The sequence below is a fragment of the Hibiscus syriacus genome, unplaced genomic scaffold, assembly GCF_006381635.1.
Source record: "Hibiscus syriacus cultivar Baekdansim isolate YM2019G1 unplaced genomic scaffold, ASM638163v2 tig00112350_pilon, whole genome shotgun sequence".
Lineage (NCBI taxonomy): Eukaryota > Viridiplantae > Streptophyta > Magnoliopsida > Malvales > Malvaceae > Hibiscus > Hibiscus syriacus.
In genome coordinates, this window is record NW_024063311.1 from 32,442 (window position 1) to 50,187 (window position 17,746).

At 33.4% G+C, this 17,746-nt stretch overlaps 2 protein-coding genes across 4 annotated transcripts; both read right to left on the reverse strand.

Moving 5' to 3' along the window:
- Window positions 1-6,963: 6,963 nt before the first annotated feature.
- Window positions 6,964-7,729, reverse strand: LOC120178453. Its single transcript, XM_039184293.1, has one exon. It carries the CDS (start codon window positions 7,470-7,472, stop codon window positions 6,972-6,974), a length of 501 nt encoding a protein of 166 aa, XP_039040224.1. The 5' UTR covers window positions 7,473-7,729; the 3' UTR covers window positions 6,964-6,971.
- A 1,730-nt stretch (window positions 7,730-9,459) lies between these two features.
- Window positions 9,460-17,369, reverse strand: LOC120178451 (TNF receptor-associated factor homolog 1b-like). 3 transcript variants are annotated; one of them, XM_039184291.1, is made up of 13 exons: window positions 17,254-17,369; window positions 16,454-16,669; window positions 15,677-15,788; window positions 15,337-15,425; window positions 15,167-15,235; window positions 14,962-15,091; window positions 14,300-14,458; window positions 13,572-13,920; window positions 13,072-13,184; window positions 12,110-12,257; window positions 11,382-11,845; window positions 11,095-11,299; window positions 9,460-10,998 (listed from the first exon to the last, which is right to left on the reverse strand). In XM_039184291.1, exons 2-13 carry the CDS (start codon window positions 16,623-16,625, stop codon window positions 9,667-9,669), a joined length of 3,342 nt encoding a protein of 1,113 aa, XP_039040222.1. In that variant the 5' UTR covers window positions 16,626-16,669; window positions 17,254-17,369; the 3' UTR covers window positions 9,460-9,666. The 3 variants fall into 3 exon arrangements, with proteins under 3 accessions (XP_039040222.1, XP_039040220.1, XP_039040221.1); XM_039184289.1 differs by having other exon boundaries at window positions 16,451-16,669; XM_039184290.1 differs by lacking the exon at window positions 17,254-17,369 and having other exon boundaries at window positions 16,451-17,004.
- Window positions 17,370-17,746: the final 377 nt, after the last annotated feature.

Here is a 17,746-nt window from a genome sequence, read left to right on the forward strand (position 1 = left end):
TTGTTTTTATTTATCACAATGAATATACTAGAAATGAGTAATTCAAAGCACGAAGAGATGACACCTGTCGTCGACTTTAATTAGAAGGTAGTGTACACTACACGGTCCTCCCGTTTGGGATCAGAGAGGCCACGTGCGTGCCCTCTTCTTCAACTTGCATTTGAGTGTAGATCATTAAATTATTAACAAAGGTGGATGGTAATCTTTTAAGAAAATTAGATGAGGTCGTTAGAATGTTTACGAGTGAATTGAAATCTGTGAAAGAATTGGAATCTGTCAGGAATTAGAATCCAATTCTATATTCTGTTTGGTTCGCAGACATGTCAAATGAATTTGATTTCAGTAATGTAAAATGACAAAATTACCCTTCTTATTTTTTTTACTTTATTTTAGTTTGTTTTACAATTTACATATAGTAATATATTATAAAAAAAATTAAAAAATATTAAATTTTCATTTTATTGATTAATTATTCATTTTAATTAATTATAAAAATCATACTAATAAATATCATAAGTTAAAATCATCGCAATCAAAATATGTTAATAAGTTACCAAAAGATAGAGTAATATTTCGCTACATTCCAATCGGAGTATGTTAATTAGTTACCAAAAAATATAACAAAAACTATTTTTATTCAATATATGAATTAGAAACCCGACCCGACACGACACAAAATAATAAAAAATTATTTTTATTCAATAAAAACATTGACTTAATTGAAAAAATTATATATAGAGGGGTATTATTGTAATTATTCCTAAATATATAAGGTAAAATTATATATTTTTTTCGGGTCGGACCGATTTTTTTACCCTAAACCCGAACCCGACCCGACCCGAATATCACACTTAAAAAACCCGACCCGACCCGAATATATGAATTAGAAATCAGACCTGACTCGACCCGAAATAATAAAAAATTATTTTTATTCAATAAAAACAATGACTTAATTGGAAAAATATATATAGAGATGTGTATTATTATAATTATTCCTAAATATATAAGGTAAAATTATATATATTTTCGGGTCGAGTATTTTTCACCCTAAACCCGAACTCGACCCGAACCGAATATCACACTTAAAAAAACCGACCCGACCAAAATAAAGTTTCACCCGACCCGACCCGAATATATGAATTAGAAACCCGACCCGACCCGAAATAATAATAAAATATTTTTATTCAATATATAAATAAGTTACCAAAATATTGATGAAGGTAGTATGGTCAAATTTCAATTCCCTCCAACAAGGGAATTGAATTTCATCCATTCTTGGATGAAATTCACTTTCCCTCATTTGATAGAAAGTTGAAGCCATGGCAGATTCCAATTCCCTTGGAAAACTTGAACCAAACATGGGAAAGTGGTGTAATTGGATTCTAATTCCCCCCAATTCCAAGGGATTCCATCCAACCAAACGCCACCTTAATGTATTTTTTTATTTAATGCAACCGTTTGAAATATTTTTTTTAAAATTCAAAAGTATCCATACTTCTAGGTTCATGTGGATAGGGGAGTTCATCAATTTTTTCAAAAATCTCGATACTTTTGATATCAATTATTGATATTTTAAAAATTCATCAACTTTTTTAAATACTAAAGTCTTGATAACAGTCATCAAATCTAAAATTCTAAAGTATCGATATCCTCAATATCGGGTATTAATAATTTTCCTGAATAGGTATAAATACATATACATTAAACCGCTACCAATTTCATCATAATATGATATTTATTTTAAAAACAAATTCCACCCAAAGATAAGTAATATATTAAATTGCTACCGATTTCATTAAACACAATTTTAATATTAGGTGCAACCTAATATGTTGATAATCTTTAAGTAATTATTTACCTATTTTTTTATTGTCGGATTTCTAAGGCTCCATATGCTTAAACTTTGGTAAAATATTAGGCGCTACCTAATATGTTGATAATCTTTAAGTAATCAACATATTTTGTTATCGTCGGATTTCCAAGACCCTATCAGCTTAAAGTGGTAACATATTAGGCGTTACCTAATATGTTGATATTATTAATAATTTCCAAGGCCTCGTCAACTTAAACTTTGGTAACATATTAAACCCTACCTAATATGTTGATAATATTATCAAAAAAATAAATAATTTCCCTATTTTTTTATCGTCAGATTTCTAAAACTCAATCAGCTTAAACTTTAGTAACACTTTAGGCGCTACTTAATATGTTGATAGTATTATCAACAAAATAAGTAATTTACCTATTTTGTAATTGTCGGATTTCTAAGACTCCATCAACTTAAACTTTGGTAACATTTTAGGCTCTACCTAGTATGTTGATATTATTAATAACATAATAAGTAATTTACCTATTTTGTTATCGTTGGATTTTCTGATTGCATTTTTAACTGATCATCTATTTAACCGATCATATCGTTTTTCAACTATATTTTATCTGCCTCACAACAGAAGTTCCCTATTAAAATTTTTAATTTCCTAAGATAAAAAAAAGTTGTTAAATTTTAATAATTACAAGTGTTTTTTGATATATCGATTTCGAGCCTCATAAATGTTATAATTATGAACGTTTAATGTTAAATGATTGAGAATTATTTTAAACAAATATTATCTTATATTTATTATAAATTAATAAAAAATATTATTAGGCTCGAATGATTTCAGCAACCACCTAAAATTTTCAGCCTTGGATTTGGTGTAGCTGTTAACCAGCTTTTATTTATTCCTAATGAAATGTCTTTTTCACAGTTATAACTAATAAGGATCCTTTGTATGATTTTATTGTTTGGTCTTTGGTCGTTTGCCAACTTAACATTAAAATGGTACCTAATGATGTCCAGCTCAGTTGGTAGAGCATAAGGCTCTTAACCTTGGGGTCGTGGGATCGAGTCCCACGGTGGGCAATTCATAATTCGGAGGTCTCCTACGGAAGCTGCTCTCAATCTGATGTTGGGGGCAACCTATTATCATACCTCCCCCTTATCACATTACATATGGGAATAAGGGTCGGCTAATTTTATTTGATTTTTAATACGATATATTAAGTAAACTTATTGAGTGACATTAATGATTAAAAGAATAATATTTTTATTTGAGGTTTTGAGTTTGAACAGTTACGTCTGCAGGGTGTATGTTCATTGTCAATGACTAAAAATATTATGAACAAATAATACATTATAATCATCCCAAATTATTTAATAAATATATTAAATGAAACAATAAAAATAAATTAATATTATATGGTCGTTCGGACAGACAATTTACCTATAGATAAATACATAGAGGAAGTATTTTTTTTAATTAATTATTGACATCTAATTTATTGATCGATTAATTCAGATCGAATTTTTCAAAAATTCATAATAAAAATGACATTCTCAACGCAGTTTTGCACTATTAGCAAACATAGAAGAAACATTTTTAATACACATTTGAAACTGAAAGAAAGACTTCGACCCTCCAAATTACATGTGCAAGAGACCTATTTCCCAAGTCCAATGGAGAAGGCTAGGCCCCCAAAGTTGTTAAAATTATTGTAATTCTTTGTTTTTTGATAAATAAAAATCACAATTTAATCAATACTTTCAATATTTTTATGTTCTTTTTAAATGTTCCACCCACATTATAACCATTTGGTCCTTATGATATTTATAAATAATTATTTTCTTATATTTGAAATAAGCTCATCAAGTCCTTGGACAATGGAAATAAGTACCCAATATGTTAATATTACTATATAATATCAAAATAAATGTATATAATGTCACATGAATACTTATTTTTTATATTCTTATATAACATATAACATCTTAAAATAATTATATATATATGTTCTCAAAAGATGGCTAACTTCATATTTGATTTTGTTTCTTTGTCTATTTATGACATTTTTAGCTTAAATGAAAGATAAAAACTGAGCTTATAAAAGCCATTCATGAAAAGGAAAGACAATGCCTAGAGAAGTTGAATATATCTATGGTAGGAAAAACTAATAAAGGACACAAACAAATCCTTTTTGAATCAAGTGATTGGGTTTGAGTTCACATCTGGAAAGAACAATTTTCAACTCGATAAAAAGGATTTAGTTGGATCTCGAGGAGATGGACCTTTCCAAGTGTTACAATGTATCAATGAAAACACATATTGCATAGATTTACCAAGTGAGTATAGTGAAAGTTCTATATTTAATATGACTAATCTTTCTCCCTTTGGTGTTTCATATGGAGGTTAAATCCTTTTGAAGATGAGAATGATGCGAGTATCAAGGCTCATATTCAAGATCATAGATGTGATAGACTAACCTTTCCACAAGGCCCCATAACGAGGAATAATTTGTATGTCTTAATTCTATGTTGATTAGATGATGGAGATTAAAGATCATAGTGGTTTGTGGTTTTACGAATTTCAAATATAGGATTGAGTTTAAAGTGATTTAAGTCAAATCTAAATTGATAGAGTGGTAGAAGATAATGAGATGAATTCAATAATATATTGAATGATTAGAGAAGATGGTAGAGAATGATAATTGTAACATCGATGTGACATATGAAAAAAACTATAAAACTATTATCTTCAAATGAAGAAGATAACATAAAAAAATGGCATAGATGGCATATGGATTTTATATCATTAAAAAAGCTAACAATATCAACACATGTATTTGTCATATCACCTTTTCATTTATGATTTAACACCTCAATGATTAAAATGGGAGCAAATCAAAAGTTTAATGAGTAAAATGAATCTTTTTTAAATTTTAGTGACCAAAATAAGAGTGGGAAGAAAATTGAATGAACAAACTTGTAATTTACTCTTATTCTATATTGTTTAAAGGTAAAATTACACGGTTAAATCATTCCCTAATTTTACAAAAGTCATATACTTTGAATTGGAAAATAAATTATTAATATGATATTATAAGAAATATTATTCTATTAACCCATATCCATTCCCTCTTTTACTAGTAATGCAATTATTTAAAGCTTATTAACTTTGTTTTCCTTGTGATGGAAGTTAAAGACATTTTCTTTCACATTTATGTTCGAATTTATTTCACGGAAAATGACGTACGAAAAATAATTTGATCGACGGAAAATAACTTAATGATGAATAGAAAACAAGACCTTTTTCAATGCCAAGGCCAAGGTTAACCAGCATTTATATTTGAATTAAAAGCAATGCTAATTGTGAAGGAAGTGAGATGGTATACAGAGCAACTGCTCTACATGGAAAAAGCAAGTTATGGAACACCAAAAAGAAGTTAGATTGGTGGTTTAGCAAATCCAATTGCTCAAAGTTAACCAAAAATTTTAAGCCACAATCCCTTTCGACTAGAAATTTTGCCAACACTAATGAGTCATTTTCAGCTCAGAAAGTAATCTTTTGCTATTATATCACCATATATATATATATATATATATATATATATATATGGAGAAGATCCATTTATATTGTGTGAAACTCATTACTTTTATACGAAAATATAATCATCGGATGACTCTAAATAGGTGTCTGAGATTAAAACTTCGTGCATTAGTATTATCCTCTCTTTTGTAGCCATCCATTTAGATTCATCCGATGGTTATTTATATAGACACAAAAAATAATCAACACTATGTGCTTTACACTCCATTGGCATCCTATTCTTTTTTTTTCTTTGAGACCTTTTCATGATGATGCTTGCATAACTAAGCAAAAAACAAGTGTCTACATTTCATGCAAATGCACAATTTCCACCTTAAAAAAAAGCATCCCCTTAATGGCCCCGCTACTCACCTTTATCTTCATTTTTCACCTCTTAATGGAGGCAAAAGCCATTACTCTAAATTCACACATTACCAATAAACCAGACAATTTGAATGCACAAATCTTCACAAGGTTCAAAAGGTTTTGATAATGGTTACAGCAAACATAGAAAGAAATTATTCATCCAAGAGGGTAAACTATAGATGATAATGATTATAGCAAACATAGAAAGAAAGTGTTCATCCAAGAGGGTAAACTATAGATGCACCCGACCTATGTTAGCCCGCCACTCGTCCCGGTACATATCCCTATACAGATATCTGAATAAGGGTCAGACATGTTGGACACGATACTCCAACAAAAATAAACATATGTGCTACCTTTCCCCATCAGCTCAAAACAAAGTAGGACACCTACGCTCAGATTTATTGAATTGTTCACAAAAGTGAACTAGGAGTCTCTTTAATTTGTGAAAGATTACAACAAATAAGTTTTTTTTATACATGAAAAGGCTATAACTTACAGATATTTCACACATGATAACAAAACCGAAAAAAGCAACAAGTCTTGGCAACTCAAAGGAAACATGATATATATTATTTAGAGCAGTCACAGGAAACCAAGAGAGCAAACCCTTTTCTCCTTTAAAATTGGACGACTCACCGTAAACACAAAACAGCATCCGAAAAAACAGCATATGAAATGTAACACGCATGAAGAGAAGATGCTATAGCTTATCAACAATGAACCGGATGCTTACTTCAGATATATTTTTAACCAGGCTGAATGACTTTAATTATTTTTTTTGCAGTATACCATTTTTAGCTCAACGGTTGGTGCTGGTCCTTTCCTTCATGATAGAAGCTTAACGTTTGGCTTGCCTTGAATGTCAAGCTCTGAATTGCCATATAAACCAAACCAACAAAAATGTAGAAAATGGTTATGGTAGATCACAAATATGACCATGAACTAGCAGAAAACAAACAGAATAGCAAGATTGCATATCTATATTGCTTAAAACATAAGGAAATTAACGTGTTTAAGTGAACACACATTTCATTGTTGCACTTTAAATATAGCAAGATTAACATGGAAGATTCATTTGTTCTTTCTAAAGCTCAACAGCTATTTTTGATGATAAATAGACATCTCAAGCTACAGCTTCTAGGGAGAATCGAATAGCACATCAAAGTTATTTCAGAAAAAGAATACTAATAAAAAAATATTTCAACATATCTTCTTAAATTTATCTGTCTTAAGCTTTCCCCCTGCAGTAAGGTTCAGTTTTTCATTATAGAGTTTTGGCAGCTCAGAAGCTTTTTCTTCTTCATAACAATAGACAAATGTCTTAAAGAACAACTCATCCGGAATATCAAACATCCTCAACAACAATGCTTTTTCAAACAAGCCCTTTGACACAAGGTCTTTAACAAACAAACCCCTTGGAACAATTCTCTTCTCCATGCTCAATCCTAGCAAATTCGGTTGTTTAGCAACAAGTGAAGCCTGTAACCCCATTACATTTACAAGGAAATCCATCACTGCTTTAATTTTATCCTCAGAAGTAGCCATTACCGAGGGATTTCTCCTGAAAGCTTCTAAAATCTCTTTCTCAGACCAACCGCACTTTTTATAAACATCAAACTCTCTCTCCCAAGTGGATTTGCTCATCGAACCTAATACACAGACAGCTAAAACAAAATTAAACCTCTCAGGATAGAACCCCATTTTCTTTACTTTCTCTACATATTCTTTGAACAAAACCGGAGCAACACAGAGTGGAAAAGGAATCCAACGAAACCCTTTAGTTATGTTAAGTTCAGGCACTCCATTTTGCCTCAAAACATTGCAATTAGGCAAGATGTAAGAATCAACATCATATTTAAGAAAACGGGGCCGTGCAATTACAAAATCAAGGGCGTCATTATCCGATTTAAACAGATTGCGAAGGAAGTTAAATGAAGGGACAATTTTCTTCTCTAAGCTAATTTAAAAAATATATGGGTATTTAGATAAGAATCTGATAAGAACAGAGCTTGAGATGCCTCTTGACTTCAAAAACTTAATTTTTGGCAAAAGGGTTTTCTCAACATTAGAGGAAAGCAAACATGGCATCTTCCCGATAATGGTTGCAATTTAGGGGTTTCGAGAATTCACGGTCCTTTAAGAAGAAGAAGACAGAGTCGGGTTGATTTGGGGTTTCAAAGTTGACATGTTTGGAGGCTGATAAAGCAGATTCTGGGGACAAGTTTTCATGAGGTAAGGGACTGTAAATGATTGTTGATTTGAAGAGGTTGAGAATGAAAGTGATGGGTTGTTTTCAATAATGTATAAAAGATTTGTGGCATTTGAAAGCTTTGATCTTGATGAGTATCCTCCCATGGAGGATTGTTTTAGTGAGAAAACTCAACACGGGAAACTGAAAATTATGGTGAGAATAGTGAATGAGAAGATGGAGTCACGTCACCTGCTCTGGAGAGAAACTTTGTGCTATACCAAAGAGAAACACGTGATATGAATTCCAACTGAAGAAATCAACCTAGCTTCATTTATCTGATCAACGGCCGCCGGAAGTTCAAGCAAATACCTAGGCATTTGAAACATGATGGAAAACGTACTAACCTATCCCCAGGGTAAGTCGAATCCCCGCTGCCTCCTTGAAACAGAGATGTCCTAAACCGCTAGACGACGGGGGCATATTTGCCCGGTTCCTCAAGTTCAAATAAAACAAAGTATTTAGTCACCGCAATTCATTTTGATCATTAAGTTATTTTTTCTTTAAAGTTGAGATTAAAATACTTAATTCTAACTTAAAAAATTAATTTATGAGTTATTTAAATTTTATCTTACACATCAAATTTTATTTTAAATTCTTTAAATTATATTAAATTTATAAAATTACGAATCAAATATTAAAAAAAATCGATTTTTGAAGTTAAGTCAATTTTACTCGGCCCTGCCACATCCCCACGTGTTTCGCCATCTGTGCAACAATCAAGATCTAGAAAGAATCCTTCAAAAAAAAGGAAAGAAAAAGAATCACCTCGCTTTTCATATTGAATTGTCACATACTGTTTTGCCGATCGAGAGATTAAAGATTTCCTCCGGTTCGCCTCTCCGGAGACTTCAAGAGGAAGAAACGGAGATTGATGATCCAATACATGTGATTGGACAGAGTAACACGGTGGATTCAACACAAAATCTGTCTAAAAGCAGAGAGAATAATAATCCAAGACAGACCTGAGAGAAAATCGACCGTGATTACTCTGTCCAACCAAAGGAACTGGATCCGAACACAAAATCCTTCCATGAAGCAATTCTTTTGATCTGAAGAAGCCAAGCCAAGAGGAGATATCTGGTTTGGTGTTTAAAACGGGCTTTTTTCAATCTTGCCTTGCTCCTTACTAGAAAAAGGTATTTTTGCTTCATATTTTAATTATATTTTTCAGGGCATATTCGTTTTCAATGGTTAAAATATACTTCAAATCCCTATAGTTTTGTACGATTGATATTTAATCCCTGAAATTAAAGAGAACACAAATTTGGAATGTATTTCAATAATTTAAAAACCCCATAAACTGTCTAAATCTAACTAAGTCCAGAATTTGTTCACAATCTATTCATAGTATAAGAACTAATGGCATAATTTAACCCAATAAACTGTCTCGAGTTTTGACATTAATGCTAGGCAAGAATCTTAAGGAGAAACTGAAGCTGAAAAGAAATAGAAGAAAGCTATAATAAAACTGTAAACACTTGATGCAAAGAAGCAAATAACAATCTTCTACTAAAATGTATTTCCTTGAGAAAAGATTACAAACTCACTGCAAATCTAAGACCCAACAAATTTTCCTCAAATACATTATCAAATTGGCCGAGTAATCGAATCGGTTCGCAACTTCGGTCCTTGGTTACCCTTTCTTTAGCATCCATTGGAAGGTCGGAATACTGTATAGCCATTGACGTCACATGTCGGACTAAAATACTCTTGGCTGTAGTATGGGTAACTATCACCATATGCATTCCTCATCCCGAGTGAAGATAGATCGGAAAAGGCGGTTGGCCACTGGGTTGGGACCAATCCACCAATTTGTCCATTGGCATAAGGTAGGGGGCTGGCATGCAGAATAAAATCCCTCGGTGTATCAAAATGGTTGCCCGAGGAACCGCTGTAACCTTGTTGGAACCCATCGTCGTGGAAACTCCATGCTCGGTCAAACCTGCATTCACCACTCGAGGGTCCCATCTCACCTGACATGCCCAAATTGGATGGAAAAGAAAACTGCTGGTTTAATAAATGTGAGCGATAACCAAGAGAATGGAACCCTGATCCCGCCCTAACTGCTCCCCCAACATTGTGTTCCTCATCAAGCAAGTCGTTGATGATATCAAGATGTGGAAACTCATCTCCCAATACACCTTGAGTATGATGTTGGGATGTAGATGCTGGAAGCTCAGCAAAGATGCGCTCTCGGGTTACATTATGCTCGGAATTGTACAAGTCAAGATTTTGGATCTCACTAAGCAATGAAGGATTACTTCTACCACCATCCCTTCGATAACTCTCCAACCATTGGGGTGCATTTGGCAAAGTATCCTTAGTTGCCATGCCAAACGGAGAGCATGACTGGGCAGAATTCGGCTCCACCCGGTCAGAACTTTTGGGTATATAAACCGATGCAGATACCAAGGCAGCTGGTTGCAAGTATGCTGGTAGTGGGTTGACTACTGAGCTAGGGGAGTTGGGATGAGTGAAACCAGATGAACTAGAAGCAACATGGTTACCCATTATGGCATTTCTGTAAGATTGAGGCACATACCTAGTAGCAGGTGACGGGTCAGGACCTAAACGACCAGCTGCACTAACTGAACGAGCAAGAAAAGGGGTTGTTTGAACCATAGAAACAACAAGACCTGTTGGCCTAGGACGAGGAATTAGAGGAGCACTTGACGGCCTCGACACCACAGGCACTTGTGTGGTCATAGGTTTATCAGCCGGTTTTGGAGCTGCAGCCTTCTGAAACTCAGATTTTGATATACCAGCCATTTGGAATGATGTATTTGATGATGAAGGATGATCACGCTGTTGCAAGGTGTTCAGCATTGCCTTGCTAACTGGAATAGAATCCAAACTGCTGGCACTCCTGTACTCTGACCTAAACTGAGCAGAAGGTGGCAGATTTATCGGAAGGCCTCTCGGAGAGGATGGTATAGCAGCTATCTTCTCTTTTGGTTTTTCTAAATCAACTTCTTCCTATTACATTGAAAAGATAAATGATAATCATATATAACTGTAACAGTATCCCCAAGAGAACATTAAGAACTAAGAGATCAAATAGAAATATATCACCTTTGTAACAGAGTCCTCCTCAGTCCACTTTGTCTGATTCAACAAGGAGGAAGCAGCAGCCTCGGACTCAGATTCACCAGCCTTACTATTTTCAGAAACATCATTATGGTCCCTTGCATCAGGTGTAGGACAAGAAGTCTGACTATTAGTTTCCGCACTCCAACTACTGCCATCACTTGATATTTTGCTTTGGTGGTTCTTTCCTCTACAAATTTGAAAAGCCAGATTAGATAACTACCTTTTCTTCGCATCCAGGCACATGGAAAGAAACCTAAAAAACACTTTACCTGCTTGGTGATTTTTTATTTTGGTTGCTTGAAAATGAGTTCCATTTATAGTGCCCATTCATTATCACCGATGGTACTGAATCTGTTGAACATGTTGATGAACTATCATCCATTATAAATATGCTCCTGTTATCAGCTACTCCATTCGATACACATGATAGTACGGTTATGCCACTGCTACTGGCTTCTGTGGGAGGATGAGCTTCCGATGTATCAGTATCCCAGTTAACAGGACTAGCATCTCTGTCTTCTGAATCGGGCTGAAGAACTTCAGTAGCACCATCAACCAAGTCAGAAACATCACCCGGTACATCGGACTTTTCAGGCACTGGCTGCACCTCCGCAATTATAGAGGTTTCCTTATCATCATCTGGGTGGTTTCCTGGTTGCTTCTCCTTTTCTGCCACAATAGCCTTCTCCCTCCTTTTATCTTTTCCTTTACGATTGTTCCGTTTTTGCTTAGCCTACATAAACAGAAGAAATGTGTTGCATCAGAAGAAAAAGTGTGCTATCTACACTTAGTTCTTTCAAAATGGAACTAAAACAAATACACTTCAAATTGCTTCCGAAACTAAATTAGGGGATCTTTATGACAATCACCAGAAAATAAATTTGGGAAAATGTAAAGTTTATTTTATTTTCTTGCACTAAGGTGGTCCAAATCAAGTATGCATTCCAATATTTGCAAAGAGCCCACCATGGCCAAAGAAAAAATAAAGGATTTATACCTGCTTTTTCTTTGCCTTTTTCTCCTTTTCAGATGCTACTCGTTTGGTCTTCTGCTCACTTTCAGCTAGCCATGCAGCTTCTTCACGAATGAGTTCTTCTTGCCTTTGCAGAGCAACAGCTTCCTGGTAGGCAACTTCTATTTTGTTGCTGAATGTAAGCAAAGAATTAGTGAATAAATAAGGGTATAGATAAGTAAATATCATTAAAATCCTACTAAGATTGCAGCATAGACGTTTGGGATACAACTGAAATTAAGAATCTATCTCTCCAATATGCTGACCAAAAAGGTATATCTAAAGGAATCCAAAGCCATGATTAACTGCATCACCACCTGAATGTCCACAAAAATCCACCAGAAAATAAGATAATACGCCATGTGTTAGAGAAAACTTAAGTTTACAAAGACATTGACCTTTCACACAGGAGAATACATTGCATCTTGAGCATTCACAACTCCGGATAAGTGGATATAGGTATGCCTAGTGCAACAAAAAGCACAATCACAAGTCCCTTTTTTTCTGAAGTAAACTAATTTTGTAACAGGATCTGCAAGCTAAACTAAATTGTGAAGGGAGAGCAAATGAAGTCAGCAAAAGGAAAATTCTAATGACAAGTTCTGTAACAGCTCAAAATTAAAACAATGTATTATGCCATCAAAAAGTCAACTTATATTATTGAAAAATCAGTTAAAATTTGCATTTTTAGAAACAGAAGAAAATGTTTAGTAAAAAACAGGAGCCAACAAACCATTTAAGTTATATAGCAGCTCTTATCAAATATATACCCTCCATTTGTTAACGTGTCATCCCAGACCAAACAAGAAATACTAAACTGTACATGAATCATCTGTTTATAGAAGCATATAACTTATATGGTCGATCTTAGTTATAAGCATACATAACAGATTTCCACAAGAAATAGAAAATATCAGCAATCTATTATTTGTTAAAATGTATCAAACCTGAATATATGAGAAAGAACAAAAATTTCCACTGTCCTGTGACCCAATTCTATGAGATGCCTTTCATCATGTTCAATCGAATCCTTGTTGAAATCCTCTCCAGAATTTCCATCCTACACTAAATGAAAAGGTTTGCTGAGCAAGGAAGAAGATGAAACACTATTTTCTTAAAATAAAAAAACAAATACATATTCAAGTCGAGGGTAAAGGCTCTGTTCTTTGTTCCTGTAAAAAGAATAACAATATGACAAGCCCAGGGCTTGAATTATCTTTCTCAGAAAAGCATATGTGAACACAACAGTAGCTTTCAGAGAATAGAACGTGTCTGTTTATAGGCGTCAAGGACCCGATTCATGCATTTGGAAGAGAAGTTAAAAATTCCACTAAAAATGTTTTCAATAGTTAAGAAATTTCAAAAATGGAACATTGCAAACTACTCTTCTAGCTTAAACTGAATGTTCTTACTCATCGTAACCTACCATCAACATTTAGAACCTTACCTTTTTTCGGTTCTGAGGACCTTTTTCATCTTTTGGAGGTAATGGTTCCAAAACAGCCCTTTCTAGTAGTAGTAGCACATCATCCACTAATACAAACATATCTTTTTCCATGCAAACAATTGGAGCTGGCATTTCTTCAGCATCCAATAATTTTGACTTCGCTTTCTTTATCTTACTCCGTCCTTCAAGAGCCTTCAACCCACTATAGAGTGAATCCATTACCAAAGTAGATGTCACTTCCTTCTCTATAAAAAAGTGCTTCACAACTACTTTCAGAATCATATCTTTTTTCTCCCTGGACATTCTGCGCCTGGAATTTTGGTCTATCCCCAACCAGAAAGCACAAAAGCTGCAACAATTTCAAACAAATAGTTTAGAGAAAAAGGCAGCAAAAGGATAAATGTGATGACCCAACGAGAAACAAAATCATCAAATATAATCCAAAACATGCATAAGAACTCAAAATATTGATAATACGTGATAAAAAATAATTGAGTCCAAATTTAAATCCTATGGGCAAGTCAAGAAGGAATTTGATGCTACAACATAACAACAAAGAAAAATATAGGTAGAAAACCAGGCAAAGATAATAGGTACTACAGAAACCAATTCATAGGAACACATTCAAACATAACATACATTTCAAATAAAAGGCTGTACGCACAAACTGATATTAATTGACCTATGTGAGTAATAAGTCATTAAAGGTACTGAAAAAAATCATTTACCTTGACCACTTAGCTTTGTCCTCTATGAACTTCCCTAGATTGCTTCGTCTGTCATCCAAAAAGCGGTGACAAATTTGCTCTACATTTGTCAAGTATACCCTAACAAGTTCTCTCCTATACTGATGATCAAGGCAACGAAAAGGCTGGTCTACTTTTGCCCTGCAGATTCAAAATGAAATATTTAGTTTGCTCATCAAGAAGGAAAATATTAAAAATTAATAAATAATAATAGATCATATTACACAAATTAACACCACAAATCAACTTGTCTGTAACATACCAAGGCCTTAATTTCAGAATGAGGAAACAACTCCATGCAAGGAACCTTCTTATACTATACTGACTGATTACTAATCCAGCTTCTTCGTCAAAGATATAATACAATGGCAGAGTAAAACAATTATCAACCAAAAGTTTCACCCGAGTCTTATATTTTCTGAAAACTGGGATTGCAAAGAAGTCGTATTGATAAGCATGAAGAATGAAATTCAAAGTCTATATTTAAGTTATTGCTCATAAACAGCAAAAGGAAATTGGAAGGACTTACTTAACTACAAAGGCTATGCAATAAAGAAATGAAGATCAGAATGAAGGACCAGTTGCCTAAGCATTGAATGAAACACCGCATGCAGAAGTTTGTTTATCAAAAAGTTACTGAATACCTGATAACTTGAACTTGAGCTTTTATTATTAGTGTGTCAGATTCTATAAATCCATCATAAACTTTTGAGAGCTCCATAAATTTTTTCCACCCCCAGTCATGCTCTTTCTTCCAGAATCGATGTAAAGTATCTGCAATCCATAGCAAGTTGTTTAGAGATCACAATCTCTGTTAGTCCTACTTAAACAATATTTGAACCAACCAACCTGAATATTTTGATTTCTTTGGATCTTTATTCACAACAGCTATTGTAAACTGTGCAAAATGACTCCAACCTGTCTCAGAATAAAGAGAGACCACAGAATTTCAACAACATAATACAAGAGTATGATAATAAATCCAATAAAAAATTCACTGACATCCAACAATATCAAACCTGGAAGAAGCTTGTCATGATCAGCAACACAGAGAAACAATGAGAGATGATTGCAGACATCACAACCTTGTGGATAAATTAAAATGTACCTATCATTGGCAAACAGTTGAAGTCAAAACTAAGGAATTTGGTTGATAAAAACCCATGTGTTTCTTTTAAACCAACAACATAGACTAAAGTTTAAAATATTTATACCTTTTTTGTTTACAAGCAAATATACTCCACGTATAACTCCAAAATGATATGAAAGAACGGGAATTCCAAAAATGACAAATTATGAACTATGAATTTGACAAAGCAAAGTAGAAACATAACAGCCAATGATATACAAAGCCCATACCACTTGTAGCCGCCAACTTCAAATGCATTACTGCGAAGTTCTCTTTTGTTTATCTGCGAAAAATTTTCAATCTTCCATGTATACTTCCCATATAATTCAGAGGGTTTTGGCCCTATAAATAAGTAAATTCAGCTTAATGAGTTTTTATCATAAAATAGGAAGAATAGAAAAACATATTCAAAACTATTCATACTTAAAATGGCAATATAAAAAATTGTGGTTGAGAAAACCTGTTAACAATTATTCCCTAGTCAGCTTAATTTGAGCAATTTTAGTGCACTCAAATAGTTCACAACAAACACCATCTATTACCATGTTAGCCTATTCACCGCTTGTGTTATAATTATATGGTCTAAGACCATCAATGAGTTAGAATATTAATTTAATAGGTAAACAACAGTAAACAAGTTAAAGCCATCTATGTTAAAATTAATCTCCAGAAAATTTTGGCTCCATTTAACAAGCTTCACTAACCAAATTCATTAACTGTAACTACAATTCTAAGTAATTTATAGACATCAGAGACCCCCCTCAGTAGCATTCCAAAAAGCAAACAGTAACAACAGACCACCTAAAACTGAATGCAAGCCGATTTATTATCACGACACTACATGTTTTTTTATCGCTTGGTGTTTTCGACATTATAATGGAACAATTCAATCTAAAGGTTGAATTGACATTGTAATGCTTGACAATAAACAGACAAGCAAACAGACACATATTTTAAAGAATAAAGAGCATTCAAGTGAACATGAAAGGGATCCAAAAGCATACCACCATCGCCATTGTCAGAGTCCCAGTAAAACAGTGAGGTTGAAGGTGTTCCATTTTCTACCTGCTCAGAAGACCGCCATTCTGCCAACGCCTCCCCTGATAGGCAATTCTGCCTGCTTGAACTCCCCTCAGAATACCTTCCCACTCCACATTCGTCAGTTGCAACCCCAGCCATTTCGCACTTCAAGCTCCTCCTCACACAGCTTCAGCTCCGCTTGGCTATCCAATCAAAAACCCAGATAAGAAACCACTCAAAACAATTTAACCCATAAACCTCCCTTCGAAATGCAGAATAATTAGAAATATCGTTGCCATACAAGTTTCCACCGTTCTCCACAAAATTACCCCTTAAACCAACTGATACAGATAAGATTTGTATGCTATTGATATCAAAGTTCTACAAAAATTCAAACAATTAGCATAAAACCATATAAGCTTTCAAAGATGATCATTAACTTAATTAAACGAATTCAACTAGTACAATCACTGAAAACGGAATAAATACAACCCACCATTGAAATACAGGAAAAAATAAAACTCTCATTAGAAAACATTGATAAAATCAACACTCCAGCTTAACAATTCTTATGATACAATCCATAACACCCAAAGTAAAAGAATATAAAAATAAAACCCAATAACAAGAATCACAAACCCAGTTAAACCCCGGTAGATAATAACGATCACTATATTGAAAACCATAATAAAAATCAAACCCTAAAGATTAACAAAATAGTAACTAATTAAACGAAAATCAATAAGACACCGACTACATAGCATAAATCGAATGGTGAAAACGAAACTGTAAATGGAAGAGTCAACAGAGGGTTTCCACCCTTTCTTTTTTGGTGTTGAATGGGGGGCTTTGGCAGCTCCTTTGAGATTCTAGAGAGAGAAATGAGAAGAAAGGGAAGCAGTAAAAGAGAGAGAAGAAAAGCCAGCAAAATATAAACTTTTTATATTTATAGTAGTAATTTTTTCCCTAAATTGCTATTTGTTCATATTTTTTCTTTGGAATAGTGATAAAATATTTTACAAAATTAAAATAAAATTTACATCAAAGGAACTATTTGAAACACGATACTGTAAAATTTAAGTTCTATACCATATCTATGTGAATTTAATATAATATATTTGAATAATTTTAAATTCTAATATTTAAATTTAATATCAAATTATAGGTATTAAACCATAAAACAGGAAACAAATGATATTAATATAATTTCATTTAAGTAATATGTTTTTTCACCATCGATAACAATCTTATATGATTAACTATTTCATACTTTAATAGTG

What these genes read in the sequence shown, in the direction of transcription:
- LOC120178453 (XM_039184293.1), bottom strand. Translation starts at nt 7,472, where the DNA reads ATGGGGTTCTATCCTGAGAGGTTTAATTTTGTTTTAGCTGTCTGTGTA.
- LOC120178451 (XM_039184289.1), bottom strand. Translation starts at nt 16,625, where the DNA reads ATGGCTGGGGTTGCAACTGACGAATGTGGAGTGGGAAGGTATTCTGAG. An exon ending in TCATGACAAGCTTCTTCCAG is followed by an intron (nt 15,236 to 15,336) that starts GTTTGATATTGT and finishes ATTCTGAGACAG; the next exon opens with GTTGGAGTCATTTTGCACAG. An exon ending in GTCCTCAGAACCGAAAAAAG is followed by an intron (nt 13,185 to 13,571) that starts GTAAGGTTCTAA and finishes CATTTAGTGTAG; the next exon opens with GATGGAAATTCTGGAGAGGA.